General features: G+C 38.2%; 1 protein-coding gene across 1 annotated transcript in view; it reads right to left on the bottom strand.

Annotated features, from left to right (window-relative positions):
• Nucleotides 1-26,607, bottom strand: part of pkd2 (polycystic kidney disease 2) — a 56,310-nt gene that overhangs the window by 13,103 nt on the left and 16,600 nt on the right. The window contains exons 3-11 of the mRNA XM_061922955.1: nt 21,966-22,099; nt 21,647-21,897; nt 21,341-21,565; nt 17,153-17,381; nt 16,915-17,085; nt 16,668-16,849; nt 366-486; nt 198-296; nt 9-130 (exon numbers count right to left, since the gene is read on the bottom strand). Coding sequence (XP_061778939.1) covers nt 9-130; nt 198-296; nt 366-486; nt 16,668-16,849; nt 16,915-17,085; nt 17,153-17,381; nt 21,341-21,565; nt 21,647-21,897; nt 21,966-22,099 — 1,534 coding nt within the window. The remainder of the gene's footprint in view (nt 1-8; nt 131-197; nt 297-365; nt 487-16,667; nt 16,850-16,914; nt 17,086-17,152; nt 17,382-21,340; nt 21,566-21,646; nt 21,898-21,965; nt 22,100-26,607) is intronic.

Raw genomic sequence — 26,607 nt, 5'->3', positions numbered from 1 at the left:
ACACTCACCCTTTCAGGTGCTGTCGTAGTTCATCCAGGTTGAGTTTTCCTCCAGCCTGACGTAAAGTGTCCGAGATGTCGTCCACCGCCGTCTTCTTCAGCCTCAGCTTCATCAGGGCTTTGTTACAACCCTGAGCCAGCCACACAAGGCAGCACTTGTAACTTTGGTCCCAGGCTACATGGAGTGAGACTCCTTACCTTCTTGATGAGGTCGCTCATCTCCATGTCGGACCTCTGCTGAGACATGTCCGCCTTCACCTCCGAGTAGGTGTCATTGATGATGGCCAGGAACATGTTCTGTGTGCGACACGTGTCAGCCAGACTGCCCTCAGGTCAATGTGGACCTCGCTACCCCCCGCTGCTCACCATCAGGATGAAGAAGATGAAGAAGACAAACGTTGTGAAGTAGATGGGTCCCAGTACGGGGTTGGCCTCTTCGATCTCGGAGAACTCAAAGTCTCCCAGAATGATGCGGAACTGCGTGAAACTACACGATAAAATGACAAAAAAACAACACACGACACGTTTTATTCATGTATAGTCACTACTGCGGTTTATTTACTCAAGGGCAGAGAGTAACAGGCATTAATTAGAGTTAAGGAGTTTTTATTTTTTAATAATATGTACCGTATTTTTCGGACTATAAGTCGTTTTTTTTCATAGTTTGGCCGGGGGTGCGACTTATACTCAGGAGCGACTTATGTGTGAAATGATTAACACATTATAATATTATTTATCTCATTCACGTAAGAGACTAGACGTATAAGATTTCATGGGATTTAGCGATTAGGAGTGACAGATTGTTTGGTAAACGTATAGCATGTTCTATATGTTATAGTTATTTGAATGACTCTTACCATAATATGTTACGTTAACATACCAGTTGGTTATTTATGCCTCATATAACGTACACTTATTCAGCCTGTTGTTCACTATTCTTTATTTATTTTAAATTGCCTTTCAAATGTCTATTCTTGGTGTTGGCTTTTATCAAATACATTTCCCCAAAAAATGCGACTTATACTCCAGTGCGAGTTATATATGTTTTTTTTCTTCTTTATTATGCATTTTCGGCTGGAGCGACTTATACTCCGAAAAATACGGTAATATGTGTAGTATAACTTCTGTTGATATTGTATGAAGTTTTTTTTAAATCATACTTAATGACAATATATTCATCATTCATTTACATTATTCATCAATTAATTAAGGAGAGGAGGCCTTTGGTTGTACAAACTTGTTTTTTTTTCAGTCGTAAACGTAATAGAAGCTGCTTGTGACGCAATCATTGTTTTTTTCTAAGAGGGTACACTGCAAAAAGTGAAATCTAAGTAAGATGAAATATCTCAAATAAGGGTGATATTTGCTTATTTTCTGTCTGATAAGATAATTCTTCTCACTAAGCAGATTTTATGTTAGAGTGTTTTACTTGTTTTAAGGGTTTTGGTCCTAAATGATCTCAGTAAGATATTACAGCTTGTTGCTGAGATTTGATGAGCTATATTGAGTAAAACATGCTTGAAACTAGAATATCAACTGTTGCAAAGCTGTGTCATCAACACTCACAAGTATAAAACTACTTTTTTAAAGTACCGTATTTTTCGGAGTATAAGTTGCACCGGAGTATAAGTCGCACCTGCCGCAAATGCATAATAAAGAAGGGAAAAAACATAAGTCGCACTGGAGCCCGGCCAAACTATGAAAAAAAACTGACTTATAGTCCGAAAAATACGGTAATCATTTTTTAAAGTTAAAGTTAAAGTTAAAGTACCAATGATTGTCACACAATCGAAATTATTCTCTGCATTTGACCCATCACCCTTGATCACCCCCTGGGAGGTGAGGGGAGCAGTGGGCAGCAGCGGTGGCCGCGCCCGGGAATCATTTTGGTGATTTAACCCCCAATTCCAACAATTCCAACCCTTGATGCTGAGTGCCAAGCAGGGAGGTAATGGGTCCCATTTTTATAGTCTTTGGTATGACTCGGCCGGGGTTTGAACTCCCAACCTACCGATCCCAGGACGGACACTCTAACCACTAGGCCACTGGGTAGGTTACTTCAAGTATGAAAAAAAAAATCATGATGCCGAGCGCCAACGTTCCCTCTAAGGAGCGCGCCTGTGCAATTGCGCACTGCTCAAGCGTCCTCTGCGCACGGCAAATCTATGCCACGCACAAAATCAAATAAAAAAATAAGCGCATAACAATTTTCGACACACGGACACGACAGAGAAAACAGTTTTCGTCATCATTGTTCAAATATTGTAACGTCTGTCGAGACGCTTTGAGGACGTGAATTCCATCCATCACTTTACTGAGCAAAACTCTTTATTGGCGGCCATAAACACATCACCAAAACATTAGTAAAAAAATTATATCTAGCAAAACTGGTCATTTCAAACCAGACCAAAAGCAACTTTGTTATATCAACAGCAGCCGCTCGCTCTTTCTCACTTGCGCCAACACATGCACATATGGCACTTAGCCAGTGATGCGTTTACAGCCACACAAAAAGTCAGACAACTCCAACACCACACATAGTGTCATTCCAGGTCGTTACTCTATGATTTACCAATCAAATGTGTGCTTATTCTAGTGTCATTTATTAGGAATCTTAATTTATAAATATTAATCATGAAATGCTGTTAGTATATTAAATAAATACTAATAAGAATATATTTTTTACAAACAGGAAGTTGCAGGAATGTACACATGATCCCCGCTTACATCTCATTGTGCAACATGTGAATGTTTTAATGGGAACTAAATGCAATGTCTGAAAGGGGTACAAATTATTTCCAAAGCAGGACCTCCACCCAGACAAACAATACAAGTACACAGTTCATGAAAAACAATATTTGTTGTTATTGTCATTGTAAGTGGGCCTAAACACTTATATTAGAAATGGAAATGACTGCTGTCATTTGATTATAATAATAAGAGAATGTTGTCTGTCTATCTGTGTTGGCCCTGCAATGGGTGGGGACTTGTCCAGGGTGTACGCCGCCTTCCGCCCAAATGCAGCTGAGATAGGCTCCAGCACCCCCCGCGACCCCAAAAGGGACAAGCGGTAGGAAATGGATGGAGATCGAAGTTGTTATTTAGTCAGGTTTGGGACAGGTGTGCTGCTGGTGTAGCCACAGTGTGCACGTCTGATGTTCCTCACATGGGCTCCACTGAATGCTCAGGGACTTTTTGCGTTTGCTCACATACATGAACAATTAGAGGGAACATTGCCGAGCGCATATCATTATGTCAAGATAATGGCACTAGCATTTACTTCATTTAAGAACATTTTTCAACATATTGAGCAAAAAAGTCACTTTTTTTAATCTACCAAGAAAAGTGCACTTGTTATTAGTGAGAATATACTTATTTTAAGGTATTTTTGGGTTCATTGAGGTTAGCTAATTTGACTTGTTTTGGAAAGTCTTGACAAGCCAAATTTTCTTGTTCTATTGGCAGATAATTTTGCTTAGTTCAAATAAAATACCCCTCATTTTTGTATTCTTTTTCCCCTTGTTTTTGAACACTGACTTTTTGCAGTGTATATGGGGCGTTTACTTGAGGTGAGGCGTTAATTAGAGAGGAAGCTTTTGGTTGTACATATGTGTTTTCTTTAAAGTAATAAATGTTATAAAAGCTGCCTTGTGGTAGCGTCTGTTTTTTGGAGAGGGGATATGAGGAGTTTACTTGTGGTGAGGCATTCATTAGAGAGGGGGTCTTTATTCGTACAAATGAATATGAGGAATTTACTTGAGGTGAGGTGTTAATTGGAACGGAGGCCCTTTTTTGTACGAATGTGTGTTTTTTTTTAGTAAATATAGAAACTCCTTGTAGTACCATCTTTGTTTTTTTCTGAGGGAGGAATATGAGGTGTTTACTTGAGGTGAGGTGTTAATTAGAACGGAGGCCTTTTTTTGTACAAATGTGTGGTTTTGTAATTTAAAAAAAATACAACCTCCTTATAGTACAATCTTTGTTTTTTTTCCCGAGGGAGGAATATGAGGAGTTTACTTGAGGTGAGATGTTAATTAGATTGGAGGCCTTTATCTGTACAAATGAATATGAGGAATTTACTTGAGGTGAGGTGTTAATTGGAACGGAGGCCCTTTTTTGTACGAATGTGTGTTTTTTTTTAGTAAATATAGAAACTCCTTGTAGTCCAATCTTTGTTTTTTTCTGAGGGAGGAATATGAGGAGTTTACTTGAGGTGAGGTGTTAATTAGAACAGAGGCCTTTTTTTGTACAAATGTGTGGTTTTGTAATTTAAAAAAAAATACAACCTCCTTATAGTACAATCTTTGTTTTTTTTCCCGAGGAAGGAATATGAGGAGTTTACTTGAGGTGAGATGTTAATTAGATTGGAGGCCTTTAACTGTACAAATGAATATGAGGAATTTACTTGAGGTGAGGTGTTAATTGGAACGGAGGCCCTTTTTTGTACGAATGTGTGGTTTTTTTAGTAAATATAGAAACTCCTTGTAGTACCATCTTTGTTTTTTTCTGAGGGAGGAATATGAGGAGTTTACTTGAGGTGAGGTGTTAATTAGAGAAGAGGCCTTTTTTTGTACAAATGTGTGGTTTTGTAATTTAAAAAAAAAATACAACCTCCTAATAGTACAATCTTTGTTTTTTTCCGAGGGAGGAATATGAGGAGTTTACTTGAGGTGAGATGTTAATTAGATTGGAGGCCTTTAACTGTACAAATGAATATGAGGAATTTACTTGAGGTGAGGTGTTAATTAGAACGGAGGCCCTTTTTTGTACGAATGTGTGTGTTTTTTTTAGTAAATATAGAATCTCCTTGTAGTACCATCTTTGTTTTTTTCTGAGGGAGGAATATGAGGAGTTTACTTGAGGTGAGGTGTTGATTAGAACAGAGGCCTTTTTTTGTACAAATGTGTGGTTTTGTAATTTAAAAAAAAATACAACCTCCTTATAGTACAATCTTTGTTTTTTTCCGAGGGAGGAATATGAGGAGTTTACTTGAGGTGAGATGTTAATTAGATTGGAGGCCTTTAACTGTACAAATGAATATGAGGAATTTACTTGAGGTGAGGTGTTAATTGGAACGGAGGCCCTTTTTTGTACGAATGTGTGTTTTTTTTAGTAAATATAGAAACTCCTTGTAGTACCATCTTTGTTTTTTTCTGAGGGAGGAATATGAGGAGTTTACTTGAGGTGAGGTGTTAATTAGAACAGAGGCCTTTTTTTGTACAAATGTGTGGTTTTGTAATTAAAAAAAAAAACCAACCTCCTTATAGTACAATCTTTGTTTTTTTTCCGAGGGAGGAATATGAGGCGTTTACTTGAGGTGAGATGTTAATGAGATTGGAGGCCTTTAACTGTACCAATGAATATGAGGAATTTACTTGAGGTGAGGTGTTAATTGGAACAGAGGCCCTTTTTTGTACGAATGTGTGTTTTTTTTTAGTAAATATAGAAACTCCTTGTAGTACCATCTTTGTTTTTTTCTGAGGGAGGAATATGAGGAGTTTACTTGAGGTGAGGTGTTATTTAGAACAGAGGCCTTTTTTTGTACAAATGTGTGGTTTTGTAATTAAAAACAAAATACAACCTCCTTATAGTACAATCTTTGTTTTTTTTCCGAGGGAGGAATATGAGGAGTTTACTTGAGGTGAGATGTTAATTAGATTGGAGGCCTTTAACTGTACAAATGAATATGAGGAATTTACTTGAGGTGAGGTGTTAATTGGAACGGAGGCCCTTTTTTGTACGAATGTGTGGTTTTTTTAGTAAATATAGAAACTCCTTGTAGTACCATCTTTGTTTTTTTCTGAGGGAGGAATATGAGGAGTTTACTTGAGGTGAGGTGTTAATTAGAACAGAGGCCTTTTTTTGTACAAATGTGTGGTTTTGTAATAAAAAAAAAAAATACAACCTCCTTATAGTACAATCTTTGTTTTTTTCCGAGGGAGGAATATGAGGAGTTTACTTGAGGTGAGATGTTAATTAGAACGGAGGCCTTTAACTGTACAAATGAATATGAGGAATTTACTTGAGGTGAGGTGTTAATTGGAACGGAGGCCCTTTTTTGTACGAATGTGTGTTTTTTTTAGTAAATATAGAAACTCCTTGTAGTACCATCTTTGTTTTTTTCTGAGGGAGGAATATGAGGAGTTTACTTGAGGTGAGGTGTTAATTAGAACAGAGGCCTTTTTTGTACAAATGTGTGGTTTTGTAATAAAACAAAATACAACCTCCTTATAGTACAATCTTTGTTTTTTTCCGAGGGAGGAATATGAGGAGTTTACTTGAGGTGAGATGTTAATTAGATTGGAGGCCTTTAACTGTACAAATGAATATGAGGAATTTACTTGAGGTGAGGTGTTAATTGGAACGGAGGCCCTTTTTTGTACGAATGTGTGTGTTTTTTTTAGTAAATATAGAATCTCCTTGTAGTACCATCTTTGTTTTTTTCTGAGGGAGGAATATGAGGAGTTTACTTGAGGTGAGGTGTTAATTAGAACAGAGGCCTTTTTTTGTACAAATGTGTGGTTTTGTAATAAAAAATAAAAAAAACCTCCTTATAGTACAATCTTTGTTTTTTTTCCCGAGGGAGGAATATGAGGAGTTTACTTGAGGTGAGATGTTAATTAGAACGGAGGCCTTTAACTGTACAAATGAATATGAGGAATTTACTTGAGGTGAGGTGTTAATTGGAACGGAGGCCCTTTTTTGTACGAATGTGTGGTTTTTTAGTAAATATAGAAACTCCTTGTAGTACTATCTTTGTTTTTTTCTGAGGGAGGAATATGAGGAGTTTACTTGAGGTGAGGTGTTAATTAGAACAGAGGCCTTTTTTTTGTACAAATGTGTGGTTTTGTAATAAATAAAAAAATACAACCTCCTTATAGTACAATCTTTGTTTTTTTTCTGAGGGAGGAATATGAGGAGTTTACTTGAGGTGAGGTGTTAATTAGAACAGAGGCCTTTTTTTGTACAAATGTGTGGTTTTGTAATAAATAAAAAAATACAACCTCCTTATAGTACAATCTTTGTTTTTTTTCTGAGGGAGGAATATGAGGAGTTTACTTAAGGTGAGATGTTAATTAGATTGGAGGCCTTTAACTGTACAAATGAATATGAGGAATTTACTTGAGGTGAGGTGTTAATTGGAACGGAGGCCCTTTTTTGTACGAATGTGTGGTTTTTTAGTAAATATAGAAACTCCTTGTAGTACCATCTTTGTTTTTTTCTGAGGGAGGAATAGGAGGAGTTTACTTGAGGTGAGGTGTTGATTGGAACAGAGGCCTTTTTTTGTACAAATGTGTGGTTTTGTAATTTAAAAAAAATACAACCTCCTTATAGTACAATCTTTGTTTTTTTTCCGAGGGAGGAATATGAGGAGTTTACTTGAGGTGAGATGTTAATTAGATTAGAGGCCTTTATCTGTACAAATGAATATGAGGAATTTACTTGAGGTGAGGTGTTAATTGGAACGTAGGCCCTTTTTTGTACGAATGTGTGGTTTTTTAGTAAATATAGAAACTCCTTGTAGTACCATCTTTGTTTTTTTCTGAGGGAGGAATAGGAGGAGTTTACTTGAGGTGAGGTGTTAATTAGAACAGAGGCCTTTTTTTGTACAAATGTGTGGTTTTGTAATTTAAAAAAAATACAACCTCCTTATAGTACAATCTTTGTTTTTTTTCCCGAGGGAGGAATATGAGGAGTTTACTTGAGGTGAGATGTTAATTAGATTGGAGGCCTTTAACTGTACAAATGAATATGAGGAATTTACTTGAGGTGAGGTGTTAATTGGAACGGAGGCCCTTTTTTTGTACGAATGTGTGGTTTTGTAGTAAATATAGAAACTCCTTGTAGCATGTTTACTTGAGGTGAGATGTTAATTAGATTGGAGGCCTTTTTTTGTACAAATGAATATGAGGAATTTACTTGAGGTGAGGTGCTAATTGGAACGGAGGCCCTTTTTTGTACGAATGTGTGTTTTTTTTAGTAAATATAGAAACTCCTTGTAGTACCATCTTTGTTTTTTTCTGAGGGAGGAATATGAGGAGTTTACTTGAGGTGAGGTGTTAATTAGAACAGAGGCCTTTTTTTGTACAAATGTGTGGTTTTGTAATTTAAAAAAAATACAACCTCCTTATAGTACAATCTTTGTTTTTTTTCCGAGGGAGGAATATGAGGAGTTTACTTGAGGTGAGATGTTAATTAGATTGGAGGCCTTTATCTGTACAAATGAATATGAGGAATTTACTTGAGGTGAGGTGTTAATTGGAACGGAGGCCCTTTTTTGTACGAATGTGTGGTTTTTTTTTAGTAAATATAGAAACTCCTTGTAGTACCATCTTTGTTTTTTTCTGAGGGAGGAATATGAGGAGTTTACTTGAGGTGAGGTGTTAATTAGAACGGAGGCCTTTTTTTGTACGAATGTGTGGTTTTGTAGTAAAAATAGAAACTCCTTTTTTTTTCTGAGGGAGGAATATGAGGAGTTTACTTGAGGTGAGATGTTAATTAGAACGGAGGCCTTTATCTGTACAAATGAGGAATATGAGGAATTTACTCGAGGTGAGGTGTTAATTAGAACGGAGGCCTTTTTTGTACGAATGTGTGTTTTTTTTTAGTAAATATAGAAACTCCTTGTAGTACCATCTTTGTTTTTTTCTGGGGGAGGAATATGAGGAGTTTACTTGAGGTGAGGTGTTAATTAGAACAGAGGCTTTTTTTGTACAAATGTGTGGTTTTGTAATTAAAAAAAACAAAACAACCTCCTTATAGTACAATCTTTGTTTTTTTTCCGAGGGAGGAATATGAGGAGTTTACTTGAGGTGAGATGTTAATTAGATTGGAGGCCTTTAACTGTACAAATGAATATGAGGAATTTACTTGAGGTGAGGTGTTAATTGGAACGGAGGCCCTTTTTTGTACGAATGTGTGTGTTTTTTTAGTAAATATAGAATCTCCTTGTAGTACCATCTTTGTTTTTTTCTGAGGGAGGAATATGAGGAGTTTACTTGAGGTGAGGTGTTGATTAGAACAGAGGCCTTTTTTTGTACAAATGTGTGGTTTTGTAATTTTAAAAAAAATACAACCTCCTTATAGTACAATCTTTGTTTTTTTTTCGAGGGAGGAATATGAGGAGTTTACTTGAGGCGAGGTGTTAATTAGATTGGAGGCCTTTAACTGTACAAATGAATATGAGGAATTTACATGAGGTGAGGTGTTAATTGGAACGGAGGCCCTTTTTTGTACGAATGTGTGTTTTTTTTTAGTAAATATAGAAACTCCTTGTAGTACCATCTTTGTTTTTTTCTGAGGGAGGAATATGAGGAGTTTACTTGAGGTGAGGTGTTAATTAGAACAGAGGCCTTTTTTTGTACAAATGTGTGGTTTTGTAATAAAAAAAAAAATACAACCTCCTTATCGTACAATCTTTGTTTTTTTCCGAGGGAGGAATATGAGGAGTTTACTTGAGGTGAGATGTTAATTAGATTGGAGGCCTTTAACTGTACAAATGAATATGAGGAATTTACTTGAGGTGAGGTGATAATTGGAACGGAGGCCCTTTTTTGTACGAATGTGTGGTTTTTTAGTAAATATAGAAACTCCTTGTAGTACCATCTTTGTTTTTTTCTGGGGGAGGAATATGAGGAGTTTACTTGAGGTGAGGTGTTAATTAGAACAGAGGCCTTTTTTTGTACAAATGTGTGGTTTTGTAATTTAAAAAAAATACAACCTCCTTATACTACAATCTTTGTTTTTTTCCGAGGGAGGAATATGAGGAGTTTACTTGAGGTGAGGTGTTAATTAGAACACAGGCCTTTTTTTGTACAAATGTGTGGTTTTGTAATTAAAAAAAAAAAACAACCTCCTTATAGTACAATCTTTGTTTTTTTTCCCGAGGGAGGAATATGAGGAGTTTACTTGAGGTGAGATGTTAATTAGATTGGAGGCCTTTAACTGTACAAATGAATATGAGGAATTTACTTGAGGTGAGGTGTTAATTGGAACGGAGGCCCTTTTTTGTACGAATGTGTGGTTTTTTAGTAAATATAGAAACTCCTTGTAGTACCATCTTTGTTTTTTTCTGAGGGAGGAATATGAGGAGTTTACTTGAGGTGAGGTGTTAATTAGAGAAGAGGCCTTTTTTTGTACAAATGTGTGGTTTTGTAATAAATAAAAAAAATACAACCTCCTAATAGTACAATATTTGTTTTTTTCCGAGGGAGGAATATGAGGAGTTTACTTGAGGTGAGATGTTAATTAGATTGGAGGCCTTTAACTGTACAAATGAATATGAGGAATTTACTTGAGGTGAGGTGTTAATTGGAACGGAGGCCCTTTTTTGTACGAATGTGTGTGTTTTTTTAGTAAATATAGAATCTCCTTGTAGTACCATCTTTGTTTTTTTCTGAGGGAGGAATATGAGGAGTTTACTTGAGGTGAGGTGTTGATTAGAACAGAGGCCTTTTTTTGTACAAATGTGTGGTTTTGTAATTTAAAAAAAAATACAACCTCCTTATAGTACAATCTTTGTTTTTTTCCGAGGGAGGAATATGAGGAGTTTACTTGAGGTGAGATGTTAATTAGATTGGAGGCCTTTAACTGTACAAATGAATATGAGGAATTTACTTGAGGTGAGGTGTTAATTGGAACGGAGGCCCTTTTTTGTACGAATGTGTGTGTTTTTTTTAGTAAATATAGAATCTCCTTGTAGTACCATCTTTGTTTTTTTCTGAGGGAGGAATATGAGGAGTTTACTTGAGGTGAGGTGTTAATTAGAACAGAGGCCTTTTTTTGTACAAATGTGTGGTTTTGTAATAAAAAAAAAAAAAAACCTCCTTATAGTACAATCTTTGTTTTTTTTCCCGAGGGAGGAATATGAGGAGTTTACTTGAGGTGAGATGTTAATTAGAACGGAGGCCTTTAACTGTACAAATGAATATGAGGAATTTACTTGAGGTGAGGTGTTAATTGGAACGGAGGCCCTTTTTTGTACGAATGTGTGGTTTTTTAGTAAATATAGAAACTCCTTGTAGTACTATCTTTGTTTTTTTCTGAGGGAGGAATATGAGGAGTTTACTTGAGGTGAGGTGTTAATTAGAACAGAGGCCTTTTTTTTGTACAAATGTGTGGTTTTGTAATAAATAAAAAAATACAACCTCCTTATAGTACAATCTTTGTTTTTTTTCTGAGGGAGGAATATGAGGAGTTTACTTGAGGTGAGGTGTTAATTAGAACAGAGGCCTTTTTTTGTACAAATGTGTGGTTTTGTAATAAATAAAAAAATACAACCTCCTTATAGTACAATCTTTGTTTTTTTTCTGAGGGAGGAATATGAGGAGTTTACTTAAGGTGAGATGTTAATTAGATTGGAGGCCTTTAACTGTACAAATGAATATGAGGAATTTACTTGAGGTGAGGTGTTAATTGGAACGGAGGCCCTTTTTTGTACGAATGTGTGGTTTTTTAGTAAATATAGAAACTCCTTGTAGTACCATCTTTGTTTTTTTCTGAGGGAGGAATAGGAGCAGTTTACTTGAGGTGAGGTGTTGATTAGAACAGAGGCCTTTTTTTGTACAAATGTGTGGTTTTGTAATTTAAAAAAAATACAACCTCCTTATAGTACAATCTTTGTTTTTTTTCCGAGGGAGGAATATGAGGAGTTTACTTGAGGTGAGATGTTAATTAGATTAGAGGCCTTTATCTGTACAAATGAATATGAGGAATTTACTTGAGGTGAGGTGTTAATTGGAACGTAGGCCCTTTTTTGTACGAATGTGTGGTTTTTTAGTAAATATAGAAACTCCTTGTAGTACCATCTTTGTTTTTTTCTGAGGGAGGAATAGGAGGAGTTTACTTGAGGTGAGGTGTTAATTAGAACAGAGGCCTTTTTTTGTACAAATGTGTGGTTTTGTAATTTAAAAAAAATACAACCTCCTTATAGTACAATCTTTGTTTTTTTTCCCGAGGGAGGAATATGAGGAGTTTACTTGAGGTGAGATGTTAATTAGATTGGAGGCCTTTAACTGTACAAATGAATATGAGGAATTTACTTGAGGTGAGGTGTTAATTGGAACGGAGGCCCTTTTTTTGTACAAATGAATATGAGGAATTTACTTGAGGTGAGGTGCTAATTGGAACGGAGGCCCTTTTTTGTACGAATGTGTGTTTTTTTTTAGTAAATATAGAAACTCCTTGTAGTACCATCTTTGTTTTTTTCTGAGGGAGGAATATGAGGAGTTTACTTGAGGTGAGGTGTTAATTAGAACAGAGGCCTTTTTTTGTACAAATGTGTGGTTTTGTAATTTAAAAAAAATACAACCTCCTTATAGTACAATCTTTGTTTTTTTTCCGAGGGAGGAATATGAGGAGTTTACTTGAGGTGAGATGTTAATTAGATTGGAGGCCTTTATCTGTACAAATGAATATGAGGAATTTACTTGAGGTGAGGTGTTAATTGGAACGGAGGCCCTTTTTTGTACGAATGTGTGGTTTTTTTTTAGTAAATATAGAAACTCCTTGTAGTACCATCTTTGTTTTTTTCTGAGGGAGGAATATGAGGAGTTTACTTGAGGTGAGGTGTTAATTAGAACGGAGGCCTTTTTTTGTACGAATGTGTGGTTTTGTAGTAAAAATAGAAACTCCTTTTTTTTTCTGAGGGAGGAATATGAGGAGTTTACTTGAGGTGAGATGTTAATTAGAACGGAGGCCTTTATCTGTACAAATGAGGAATATGAGGAATTTACTCGAGGTGAGGTGTTAATTAGAACGGAGGCCTTTTTTGTACGAATGTGTGTTTTTTTTTAGTAAATATAGAAACTCCTTGTAGTACCATCTTTGTTTTTTTCTGGGGGAGGAATATGAGGAGTTTACTTGAGGTGAGGTGTTAATTAGAACAGAGGCTTTTTTTGTACAAATGTGTGGTTTTGTAATTAAAAAAAAAAAAACAACCTCCTTATAGTACAATCTTTGTTTTTTTTCCGAGGGAGGAATATGAGGAGTTTACTTGAGGTGAGATGTTAATTAGATTGGAGGCCTTTAACTGTACAAATGAATATGAGGAATTTACTTGAGGTGAGGTGTTAATTGGAACGGAGGCCCTTTTTTGTACGAATGTGTGTGTTTTTTTAGTAAATATAGAATCTCCTTGTAGTACCATCTTTGTTTTTTTCTGAGGGAGGAATATGAGGAGTTTACTTGAGGTGAGGTGTTGATTAGAACAGAGGCCTTTTTTTGTACAAATGTGTGGTTTTGTAATTTTAAAAAAAATACAACCTCCTTATAGTACAATCTTTGTTTTTTTTTCGAGGGAGGAATATGAGGAGTTTACTTGAGGCGAGGTGTTAATTAGATTGGAGGCCTTTAACTGTACAAATGAATATGAGGAATTTACATGAGGTGAGGTGTTAATTGGAACGGAGGCCCTTTTTTGTACGAATGTGTGTTTTTTTTTAGTAAATATAGAAACTCCTTGTAGTACCATCTTTGTTTTTTTCTGAGGGAGGAATATGAGGAGTTTACTTGAGGTGAGGTGTTAATTAGAACAGAGGCCTTTTTTTGTACAAATGTGTGGTTTTGTAATAAAAAAAAAAATACAACCTCCTTATCGTACAATCTTTGTTTTTTTCCGAGGGAGGAATATGAGGAGTTTACTTGAGGTGAGATGTTAATTAGATTGGAGGCCTTTAACTGTACAAATGAATATGAGGAATTTACTTGAGGTGAGGTGATAATTGGAACGGAGGCCCTTTTTTGTACGAATGTGTGGTTTTTTAGTAAATATAGAAACTCCTTGTAGTACCATCTTTGTTTTTTTCTGGGGGAGGAATATGAGGAGTTTACTTGAGGTGAGGTGTTAATTAGAACAGAGGCCTTTTTTTGTACAAATGTGTGGTTTTGTAATTTAAAAAAAATACAACCTCCTTATACTACAATCTTTGTTTTTTTCCGAGGGAGGAATATGAGGAGTTTACTTGAGGTGAGATGTTAATTAGAACACAGGCCTTTTTTTGTACAAATGTGTGGTTTTGTAATTAAAAAAAAAAAACAACCTCCTTATAGTACAATCTTTGTTTTTTTTCCCGAGGGAGGAATATGAGGAGTTTACTTGAGGTGAGATGTTAATTAGATTGGAGGCCTTTAACTGTACAAATGAATATGAGGAATTTACTTGAGGTGAGGTGTTAATTGGAACGGAGGCCCTTTTTTGTACGAATGTGTGGTTTTTTAGTAAATATAGAAACTCCTTGTAGTACCATCTTTGTTTTTTTCTGAGGGAGGAATATGAGGAGTTTACTTGAGGTGAGGTGTTAATTAGAGAAGAGGCCTTTTTTTGTACAAATGTGTGGTTTTGTAATAAATAAAAAAAATACAACCTCCTAATAGTACAATATTTGTTTTTTTCCGAGGGAGGAATATGAGGAGTTTACTTGAGGTGAGATGTTAATTAGATTGGAGGCCTTTAACTGTACAAATGAATATGAGGAATTTACTTGAGGTGAGGTGTTAATTGGAACGGAGGCCCTTTTTTGTACGAATGTGTGTGTTTTTTTAGTAAATATAGAATCTCCTTGTAGTACCATCTTTGTTTTTTTCTGAGGGAGGAATATGAGGAGTTTACTTGAGGTGAGGTGTTGATTAGAACAGAGGCCTTTTTTTGTACAAATGTGTGGTTTTGTAATTTAAAAAAAAATACAACCTCCTTATAGTACAATCTTTGTTTTTTTTTCGAGGGAGGAATATGAGGAGTTTACTTGAGGCGAGGTGTTAATTAGATTGGAGGCCTTTAACTGTACAAATGAATATGAGGAATTTACATGAGGTGAGGTGTTAATTGGAACGGAGGCCCTTTTTTGTACGAATGTGTGTTTTTTTTTAGTAAATATAGAATCTCCTTGTAGTACCATCTTTGTTTTTTTCTGAGGGAGGAATATGAGGAGTTTACTTGAGGTGAGGTGTTAATTAGAACAGAGGCCTTTTTTTGTACAAATGTGTGGTTTTGTAATTTAAAAAAAATACAACCTCCTTATAGTACAACCTTTGTTTTTTTTCCGAGGGAGGAATATGAGGAGTTTACTTGAGGTGAGATGTTAATTAGAACGGAGGCCTTTATCTGTACAAATGAATATGAGGAATTTACTTGAGGTGAGGTGTTAATTGGAACGGAGGCCCTTTTTTGTACGAATGTGTGTTTTTTTTAGTAAATATAGAAACTCCTTGTAGTACCATCTTTGTTTTTTTCTGAGGGAGGAATATGAGGAGTTTACTTGAGGTGAGGTGTTAATTAGAACAGAGGCCTTTTTTTGTACAAATGTGTGGTTTTGTAATAAAAAAAAAAATACAACCTCCTTATCGTACAATCTTTGTTTTTTTCCGAGGGAGGAATATGAGTTTACTTGAGGTGAGATGTTAATTAGATTGGAGGCCTTTAACTGTACAAATGAATATGAGGAATTTACTTGAGGTGAGGTGTTAATTGGAACGGAGGCCCTTTTTTGTACGAATGTGTGTGTTTTTTTAGTAAATATAGAAACTCCTTGTAGTACCATCTTTGTTTTTTTCTGAGGGAGGAATATGAGGAGTTTACTTGAGGTGAGGTGTTAATTAGAACAGAGGCCTTTATTTGTACAAATGTGTGGTTTTGTAATAAACAAAATCCAACCTCCTTGTAGTACAATCTTAGTTTTTTTTCTGAGGGAGGAATATGAGGACTTAGGTGAGATGTTAATTAGAACGGAGGCTTTTATCTGTACAAATGAGGAATATGAGGAGTTTACTTGAGGTGAGGTGTTAATTAGAATGGAGGCCTTTATCTGTACAAATGTGTGGTTTTGTAATAAACAAGATAGAACCTCCTTGTAGTACCATCTTTGTTTTTTTTCTGGGGGAGGGATAAGAGGAGTTTACTTGAGGCGAGGTGTTAATTATAGTGGAGGCCTTTATCTGTACAAATGTGTTTTTGTTTTTTTTGTAATAAACAAAATAGGCCTTTATCTGTACGAATGTGTTTTGTTTTGTTTTGTTTCGTATGAGGAATTTACTTGAGGTGAGGTGTTAATTGGAACGGAGGCCCTTTTTTGTACGAATGTGTGTTTTTTTTAGTAAATATAGAAACTCCTTGTAGTACCATCTTTGTTTTTTTTCTGAGGGAGGAATATGAGGAGTTTACTTGAGGTGAGGTGTTAATTAGAACAGAGGCCTTTTTTTGTACAAATGTGTGGTTTTGTAATTAAAAAAAATACAACCTCTTTATAGTACAATCTTTGTTTTTTCCCGAGGGAGGAATATGAGGAGTTTACTTGAGGTGAGATGTTAATTAGAACGGAGGCCTTTATCTGTACAAATGAGGAATATGAGGAATTCACTTGAGGTGAGGTGTTAATTAGAACGGAGGCCTTTTTTTGTAGGAATGTGTGGTTTTGTAGTAAAAATAGAAACTCCTTAGTTTTTTTTCTGAGGGAGGAATATGAGGAGTTTATTTGAAGTGAGGTGTTTAGTGAATTTGTTCAAGTGGAGGACCAGAAGCTAGCAATTAATTGAGGCATGGCGGAAATAGGCTGGGATGATAGTGGTGTTAAAAAGTAGGTAAGGTCATAAAGGAAAGTGTTGATTAATTGAGGGAAGGTGAACATTAGAGCTGAGGCCACTATTTGAGGAAATATGGTAGGCTCTTGTTCTTACATGCTGGCTTGGAAGGTGCAGAAGTCGTCCACCTGGGTTCCAAAGAGCAAGTAGGCCAGCTGGGCGTAGGCCAGGAAGATGATGAAGAACATGATGGCGAAGCCCACGAGGTCCTTGGCACAGCGAGACATGGTGCCTGTCAGCTGACTCATGGTCTTGTTGAAGTTGATGAACTTGAAGAGCTGCGAGACGGCGTCAACGGTCAGCACGTTTTGATTTGAACTTTGTGTTGCAGGCGTGTGCGCACCTTGAGCCAGGAAAAAAAGACGACGACGGCCACCACGTTGTTGAAGTGCACCTGCAGGTCGGCCAGAGGCTCGAAGGCGGGGTGAGTGGTGTAGTTCTCCAGCAGGCTTTTGAGAAGATGCCCGACCGTGGCCGTTCTGGTTATGTTCATGATGATCGCCACTACGCTCAGCTGGGGAATCGGACCCGCATTGCACGGTGAGACAACGGCCGACGTCACGTGGCGTCTGTGTACGTACCGTCACCATGGCGACATCCAGACAGTTCCACAGGCTGCGGAAGTAATGCAGGCGGTGGATGCGGATCTCCAGCGCCTCCTCCACCACGTAGTAGAGGATGAACAGGCAGAACATGACCTCGCACAGAGCCACAAAGTAGTCCCAGCTGCTCACGTATCGGATCAGTCGCACGCTTTGGAACTGCCAGGAGGTCACGACCCCGCCGGTCGCGGGGAACTCCACCAGCAACCTGGCAAATATAAACGTTAAAATATACACGCAGTGTTCAAAAAGAAGGGAAAAAAATACAAAAATGAGGGGTATTTTACTTGAACTAAGCAAAATTATCTGCCAATAGAACAAGAAAATTCGGCTTGTCAAGACTTTCCAAAATAAGTAAAATTAGCTAACCTCAATGAACCCAAAAATACCTTAAAATAAGTATATTCTCACTAATAACAAGTGCACTTTTCTTGGTAGAAAAAAAAGAGACCTTTTTGCTCAATATGTTGAAAAATATTCTTAAATGAAGTAAATGCTAGTGCCATTATCTTGACATAATGATATGCGCCCGGCATTACATTTCTTGAAACCAGCAAACTTATACTAAAAACTAATTTATTGTTCTTAATGGAAAGGCAACAAGGCAAGCGCTTGTTACTCTCGGGGTCTCCTAGCCGCTCAGGCAAATCATATTGTCTAAAAATGCATTTTTCCATGGATAACATGACATCATCGCGCCAAGTGCGTGCTCTTTCAGTCAATTATTGCGCATATATACAGCCCGGCCCCCGGACAACATTTTTTTAATTGTAATTTCGAAGAATTTATCTGAATGTGCATGAACTATTTCTGTTCAAAATTGTTAGAAATGTCAATTGTTTAAATATTAACTGCCAGTTTACTGTACTGTGCCAACTGTACTACTATATGAGTACTTATTTTCTATTGTTTCATTGAAAATAAAACAGCAAAGTCCATTTGGCTGTCATCTGTTTTAATTATGAGACAATTGTGTCAAAGTCATGATTTTTTTTTCATGCTTGAAATAAGAAATTATTACTTTAAAAAAGTAGTTTTATACTTGTGAGTGTTGATGACACAGCTTTGCAACAGTTGATATTCTAGTTTCAAGCATGTTTTACTCAATATAGGTCATCAAATCTCAGCAACAAGCTGTAATATCTTACTGAGATCATTTAGGACCAAAACACTTAAAACAAGTAAAACACTCTAACTAGAGATGCGCGGTTTGCGGACACAACCGCGGAGTCCGCGGATTATCCGCGGTACGGGCGGTTGAAATTAAAAAAAATTAGATTTTAAATAGATTCAGGCGGGTGGCAGTCAAACGAATTCGGAAATATATATACATAGTTAAATGGGCCCTGCAATGAGGTGGCAACTTGTCCAGGGTGTACCCCGCCTTCCGCCCGATTGTAGCTGAGATAGGCTCCAGCGCCCCCGCGACCCCAAAAGGGAATAAGCGGTAGAAAATGGATGGATGGATATACATAGTTAAATGTTGTTACCCACATACGAAAAACGAGCAGGCACCTGCAGCATATGCCACAACAGAAGAAAAAGAAAAAAGAAAAGAGATGGACACTTTTACGGAGCGGAGAAGGGACGCCTCGCCGGGGTCCGGGACCGAGGCTCCTTCCCCCGAGAGGGCCCCACCGGGAGCCGTAGCTGAGGTGATCCGCGAGAAGGGCCCGACGCACGTCCAGGGTCACCACCGCGCCCACCGCACGACACCCCGCCTCGTCCGCCTTCGCCGCGGCCGGCGTCACGCGCAGCAGGTAAGCAGCTTACCTGCCCGCCACCCCCGTGGCCGGGGGCTCGTAACAGGGGTCACTCCGCGCGCTCCGCCCGCGCAGCTTACCTGCCCGCCACCCCCGTTGCCGGGGGCGCGTAACAGGGGTCACTCCGCGCGCAGTGCGCTCACGAAAGGGGTGGGGCAAGCAGAACTGGCGCTGCGGGATGAACCGAACACCGGGTTAAGGCACCCGATGCCGACGCTCATCAGACCCCAGAAAAGGTGTTGGTTGATATAGACAGCAGGACGGTGGCCATGGAAGTCGGAACCCGCTAAGGAGTGTGTAACAACCCACCTGCCGAATCAACTAGCCCTGAAAATGGATGGCACTGGAGCGTCGGGCCCATACCCGGCCGTCGCCGGCAGCGAGAGCCGCTAGGGCTAGGCCGCGACGAGTAGGATGGCCGCCGCGGTGCGCGCTGAAGCCTCGGGTGCAAGCCCGGGTGCGAGGGACATCGCACCTCCACGCGCTTGGAGGTGCGCTCAGCGCGGCTCCCTGATGATTGCTGCATTGGATCAGTCTCCTTTCTTTAACAGGCAAAAGCTTTATAACCTCACTAATGCCTTGCATCGTCTATATTAGATATATAACAACGGGCGGGTGCGGTGTTGATTAAATGTTAATTCGGGTGGATGCGGATGGTTGACGACTTTTGTCATGCGGTTGCGGATGAAATAATTGCCTATCCGCGCATCTCTAACTCTAACATAAAATCTGCTTAGTGAGAAGAATTATCTTATCAGACAGAAAATAAGCAAATATCACCCTTATTTGAGATATTTAATCTTATTTCACTTTTTGCAGTGTAGGAGTGTAACGGTACACAAAAATTTCGGTTCGGTACGTACCTCGGTTTAGAGGTCACGGTTCGGTTCATTTTCGGTACAGTAAGAAAACAACAAAATATACATTTTGGGGTTATTTATTGACTAAATTTGCAAAATCTTCAACCAAAAATATTTTTCTTAGTGGAATATTTGATGTGAAGTAATGGGAACCTTGGATAGGTCAATAATTCATAATAACATTGATTTTGATTCAATATTATGTTTTGAGCAATGACAGTTTGAAAGAAAAAACAGCTTTGTTTTATTAGTCAACATTGCAACTTTTTCTAAATTACATTTAACCTTTTAAGCTTTTTTATTTCACTTTTGTTATGTTTTTGTTTATTTTAATAGTATTTTTTAGAATGTGCCGTGGGCCTTTAAAACATTAGCTGTGGGCCGCAAATGGCCTCCGGGGCACACTTTTGACACCCCTGCTATAGATAATAAAAAATGAAATGTGATAAATATATGGATAAAAAGCAGAGCCTGGCAACGCATGCGCGTTTATCATAACTCTCTCTTTCTCTCTGTCTCTGCCATACTTGAGACCTCCGATTTCGGGAGGTGGGGGAGGAGTATATTTACAGCTAGAATTCACCAAGTCAAGTATTTCATATATATATATATATATATATATATATATATATATATATATATATATATATAAGAAATACTTGACTTTCAGTGAATTCTAGCTATAAATATATATTTATTTTATTGTATATATATATATATATATATATATATATATATATATATATATATATATATATATAAAATAAATACTTGAATTTCAGTGTTCATTTATTTACACATATACTTGTTGAGTTAAGGGTTGAATTGTCCATCCTTGTTCTATTCTCTGTCACTATTTTTCTAACAATGCTGAACACCCTCTCTGATGATGCATTGATGTGTGGCACGCACAAAAGTGCTTTCATCAAATGCACTAGATGGCAGTATTGTCCTGTTTAAGAGTGTCACAACATTGCTGTTTACGGCAGACCAAAACGTGACTGCTGTTGTTGTGTGTTGTTACTGCGCTGGGAGGACGTTCATGAAACTGCCTAACAATAAACCCACATAAGGAACCAAGAACTCGCCCTCCATCATTCTACAGTTATAATGTCATTGGGCAGGCACACCGTTTATATTGTGGGAAATGTGGACCTGAGTCCGCCTGAATTTCGGGAGATTTTCGGGAGATAATTTGTCCCGGGAGGTTTTCGGGAGAGGCGCTGAATTTCGGGAGTCTCCCGGAAAATCCGGGAGGGTTGGCAAGTATGGTCTCTGCCCCTCCCTGCGCGCACAATTTGTTTTGTTTTTAACCCCATCTTAACCCTGAACGTACATTGAAAATACACGCAACCCCAACTCAAAATTGTTTACACAACGTGCGTTACGCTACTTAATATGTTCATGTGGAAACTCGTTCGGTACACCTCCGAACCGAACCGGAACCCCCGTACCGAAACGGTTCAATACAAATACACGTACCGTTACACACCTAGGTAATAGAATTATGGTAAATATGAAGTCATATATAGGATGAGGCTTACCTGGCGATGCAGAAAAGGTTGATGTTTCCGTTGTAGACGGCAAAGTCGAGGAAGACCGCCCTGGTGCCCCTGTCCAGCCACATGTGGTCCTTGAGAAACTGCAGTTGGACCGCCGACTCCTCTTTGGTACGGGACAGGTCTTGGTAGTACCCTCCACCTCCGTATTTAGACACCTGGCCCCAGTAGCTGCTCCCGTTCATGCCGCCCTCCGCCGTGTGTCTCCACCTGTCAAGAGAAAACACCCGTCGTCATCGTCACGGCGTGGGCTGACAAGACGGTGGAGTGGGATTGACGGGGGACGCTCACGCCGTTCCGTTCTTGGGCCCGAAGGGGGCGGTGTCCTCGTTGGCGGGCGTGTAGACGTTGTAGCAGTCCTGAACTCGGTCTCTCAGGTCTTCGTGCACGCTGCAGGACTCGTTACGAACTTTGACCTGGCGTAGACGCGGCACACCGAGGAGGAGGTTCTCGTAGAAGATGAGACTCTGGTTCTCCGGCAGGCTCTTGTTGTTGTACCACACCTCCCAGTACATGCCCTTCAGGAAAGGGCCCTCTGTGTACTGGTGGCAATAAGTCATGTTAATGTACGTGGTTTTTTTCTACATTCTATGCTCACAATGCATTTTACCTTCCAGAAATCTTCCACGGTTGAAAGGCTCCTAAAGGTGGCTGCCTCTCCAGCGGAAAGCGGCGTGTCCAGGAACAGCTGCGACATGACTTTGGTGTAGTAATACATGTTGGTGCTCACCATCCCGTACGTCACTACATGGCGTGAAACACAAGAACAGGCTTAAAGGGGAACAGCTCTTTTTTGAAGTGTATCATTTACAAACCCCGTTTCCATACGAGTTGGGAAATTGTGTTAGATGTAAATATAAACGGAATACAATGATTTGCAAATCCTTTTCAACCCATATTCAATTGAATGCACTACAACAGGGGTGCTCATTACGTCGATCGCGAGCTACCGGTCGATCGTGGAGGGTGTGTCAGTCGATCACCAGCGAGGCATTAAAAAAATAGTCCTAAAAATGAGCGATCATAAATCTTCACTATGACGTCACTTTCGTCACTTGATTGACATTCACGGCACCCGAGGGTCTTCTGAGATGACGCTGGCTGCTGCCAGCTCATTAAAATTACCGACTGGAAGGCGAGAAACACTTTATTTCAACAGACTCTGGCGCCGTACCTGTCGTCATAACTCCAAAGACCGACTGCACAGTTGCACAATAAAAGCTCTGCTTCATCCTGCCTGCGCTACCAAAATAAGAGTCTCAGAAAGCTGGCGTGCACAAGCTAGCAAGCTACGGAGTTTGCCGATAATGTATTTCTTGTAAAGTGTATACAAAGGAGTACAGAAGCTGGACAAATAAGATGCCAAAAACCAACCACTTTCATGTGGTATTGGACAGAAAGGAGGACTTTTTTTCTCCTCCATTCGAAAATGCGGACCTTATCAGCACCACTGTCTGATTCCTATCAATGCAAGTCATCAGAATCAGGTAATACACCAACTTATATTCTTGTTTTCATGAAAGAAAGGAATCTATATGTGTTAAACATGCTTGTATTATCATTAAACACCTTTAACTTATTAACAATATTAACTATATGTGTTAAACATGCTTGTATTATCTTTAAACGCCTTTTACTTGTTAACAATTTTAACTATATGTGTTAAACATGCTTGTATTATCTTTAAACACCTTTAACTTATTAACAATATTAACTATATGTGTTAAACATGCTTGTATTATCTTTAAACACCTTTAACTTATTTACAATATTAACTATATGTGTTAAACATGCTTGTATTATCTTTAAACACCTTTAACTTGTTAACAATATTAACTATATGTGTTAAACATGCTTGTATTATCTTTAAACACCTTTAATTTTTTAACAATATTAACTATATGAGTTAAACATGCTTTCATTATCTTTAAACACCTTTTACTTGTTAACAATATTAACTATATGTATTAAACATGCTTGTATTATCATTAAACACCTTTAACTTGTTAACAAAAACATATATTTCATAAATAAGTAAATATAAATTATATATATGAATGAGGTAGATCCCCACGACTTGATCAATTGAAAAGTAGCTCGCCTGCAGAAAAAGTGTGAGCACCCCTGCACTACAAAGACAACATATTTAATGTTCAAACTCATAAACTATTTTTTTTTGCAAATAATAATTAACTTAGAATTTCATGGCTGCAACACGTGCCAAAGTAGTTGGGAAAGGGCATGTTCACCACTGTGTTACATCACCTTTCCTTTTAACAACACTCAATAAACGGTTGGGAACTGAGGAAACTAATTGTTGAAGCTTTGAAAGTGGAATTCTTTCTCATTCTTGTTTTATGTAGAGCTTCAGTCGTTCAACAGTCCGGTGTCGTATTTTACGCTTCATAATGCGCCACAAATTTTTGATGGGAGACAGGTCTAGACTGCAGGCGGGCCAGGAAAGTACCCGCACTCTTTTTTTTTTACGAAGCCACGCTGTTGTAACACGTGCTGAATGTGGCTTGGCATTGTCTTGCTGAAATAAGCAGGGGCGTCCATGAAAAAGACGGCGCTTAGATGGCAGCATATGTTGTTCCAAAACCTGTATGTACCTTTCAGCATTAATGGTGCCTTCACAGATGTGTAAGTTACCCATTTCTTGGGCACTAATGCACCCCCATACCATCACAGATGCTGGCTTTTGAACTTTGCGTCGATAACAGTCTGGATGGTTCGCTTCCCCTTTGGTCCAAATGACACGATGTCGAATATTTCCAAAAACAATTTGAAATGTGGACTCGTCAGACCACAGAACACTTTTCCACTTTGCATGAGTCCATCTTAGATGAGCTCGGGCCCAGCGAAGCCGGCAGCGTTTCTGGGTGTTGTTGATAAATGGCTTTGGCTTTGCATAGTAGAGTTTTAACTTGCACTTACAGATGTAGCGACCAACTGTAGTTACCGACAGTGTTTATTCTGAATTGTTCCTGAGCCCATGTGGTGGTATCCTTTACACACTGATGTCGATTTTTGATGCAGTACCGCCTGAGGGATCTGAGGTCTGTAATATAATCGCTTACGTGCAGGGATTTCTCCAGATTCTCTGAACCTTTTGATGATATTATGGACGGTAGATGGTGAAATCCCTAAATTCCTTGAAATAGCTGGTTAAGAAATGTTGTTCTTAAACAATTTGCTCAGGCATTTGTTGACAAAGTGGTGACCCTCGCCCCATCCTTGTTTGTGAATGACTGAGCATTTCATGGAAGCTGCTTTTATACCCAATCATGGCACCCACCTGTTCCCAATTAGCCTGTTGACTTGTGGGATGTTCCAAATAAGTGTTTGATGAGCATTCCACAACTTTGTCAGTCTTTTTTGCTACTTTTGCCAGCTTTTTTGAAACATGTTGCAGGCATCAAATTCCAAATGAGCTAATATTTGCAAAAAATAACAACGTTTTCCATTTCGAACATTAAATATCTTGTCTTTGCAGTCTATTCAATAGAATATAAGTTGAAAAGGATTTGCAAATCATTGTATTCTGTTTTTATTTACCATTTACACAACATGACAACTTCACTGGTTTTGGGTTTTGTAAGACACAAATATATGTTTTGTTTTTTTAATGCATTCTAAACTCTAGCAAAAGTCAACTAACAAGGAAACCAAAGAGATTCGCTCTATCCCGTTTATAAAGCGCTCTAAAAAACATCCAAAACCTCCATCAAGGTTTTATATAAATGCTGTAAGTATAAATGTAATAATATACTAACAGGCACATTTATAATAACATGTAATATTTACATATTTTGCTCTTTTTTTTTTAACATTTGTTTATTGAAGTGTTTTGCGCCATGCCACCCACACATCTAACATCTACATGTCTAGTATCTGTCATTTTAACCGCGACTCAGTCGGTGAAAGTCCCTAATAGGAGTTTGTTAAAGTCTAACCCCAGTTTTTTGCCGACGGAATCCCAGACGGCCTGCTCGTTTTCAGGTATGGGTTCCGGAGACTTTTACGTGCGTCCTGTCATGATAGACGTCTCCGGTGATTTTCGTGTCGATACATGAAACTGGCGGGATGGGTTAATTTTTATTTTATTTTAAATGTGGCGCTATAGAGACGATTTTTGAACTTCCGTTTTCGATACCCCCCAAATATACAATTTTCACCATACCCGACGCGCCTGCAAAATACATTTTTGTGCAGGTTAAGGGCCTCAAAAAGGCGTTCAAACGTATCGAAGAAAAAAACACAGCAATTTCAATAGGGCCCTTGCGGTGCTTGGGACTGTCGGAGGCAGATATTTACATATATCCGTATTTAAGTGTTACTTCTTTAATTTCATTATCATATTACAAAACAGCTAGTGTTTTTCTTCCAATTGTGGTCTTTTGGTTGTCTGCAAATACTGTGTGCTAACCTTGACTGTGGAATGTAAGGAGGAGAGATACTCCTTCTTTTATCTCTTCTTATGTCCAGGTGCGGAGGACAATGGGCATGTGTTTGGGCTGGAAAGACAAGACAGCGAGGGTGGGAGGGAGAGAGACTTTATAGAATAGAAGGTTTCCATTTTTGAGGGCAGACCATCTTAGCTGCGCGATTGAATGTTCTATGCTGGACTGGTCTCTTTATATTTACAAAGCTTTGGAAATATATTACAAAATACCTATTCTGTCTCTGGTGGTTCTTTTACTCAGCTTTAAGTGTCGTAAAGAGCTTGGGAGCGACGACCAGAAACTTTAATTCCCTGGGAGGAACAACTGGTCCAAACGCTACAGGACCTAATAAACAAAAAACAGTCCCCAAACACCACCGCTCTCATGTGCACTCTATTCACGTATTTCAAGTTCTAGCCTCTCCATGCGGTCCAGATTTGATCAATTTCTATTAGTGAGACTCTTTCAATGATTAATGAAGGCAACAGAATATAAATTGAACACTGCAAAAACTGAAATCTAAGTAAGATGAAATATCTCAAATAAGGGTGATATTTGCTTATTTTCTGTCTGATAAGATAATTCTTCTCACTAAGCAGATTTTATGTTAGAGTGTTTTACTTGTTTTAAGGGTTTTGCTCCTAAATGATCTCAGTAAGATATTACAGCTTGTTGCTGAGATTTGATGACCTATATTGAGTAAAACATGCTTGAAACTAGAATATCAACTGTTGCAAAGCTGTGTCATCAACACTCACAAGTATAAAACTACTTTTTTAAAGTAATAATTTCTTATTTCAAGCATGA

The sequence above is a fragment of the Nerophis lumbriciformis genome, linkage group LG27 (genome assembly GCF_033978685.3).
Source record: "Nerophis lumbriciformis linkage group LG27, RoL_Nlum_v2.1, whole genome shotgun sequence".
Lineage (NCBI taxonomy): Eukaryota > Metazoa > Chordata > Actinopteri > Syngnathiformes > Syngnathidae > Nerophis > Nerophis lumbriciformis.
Note: the sequence above shows the minus strand (reverse complement) of the source record. Positions and strands in the feature narration are given on the sequence as shown.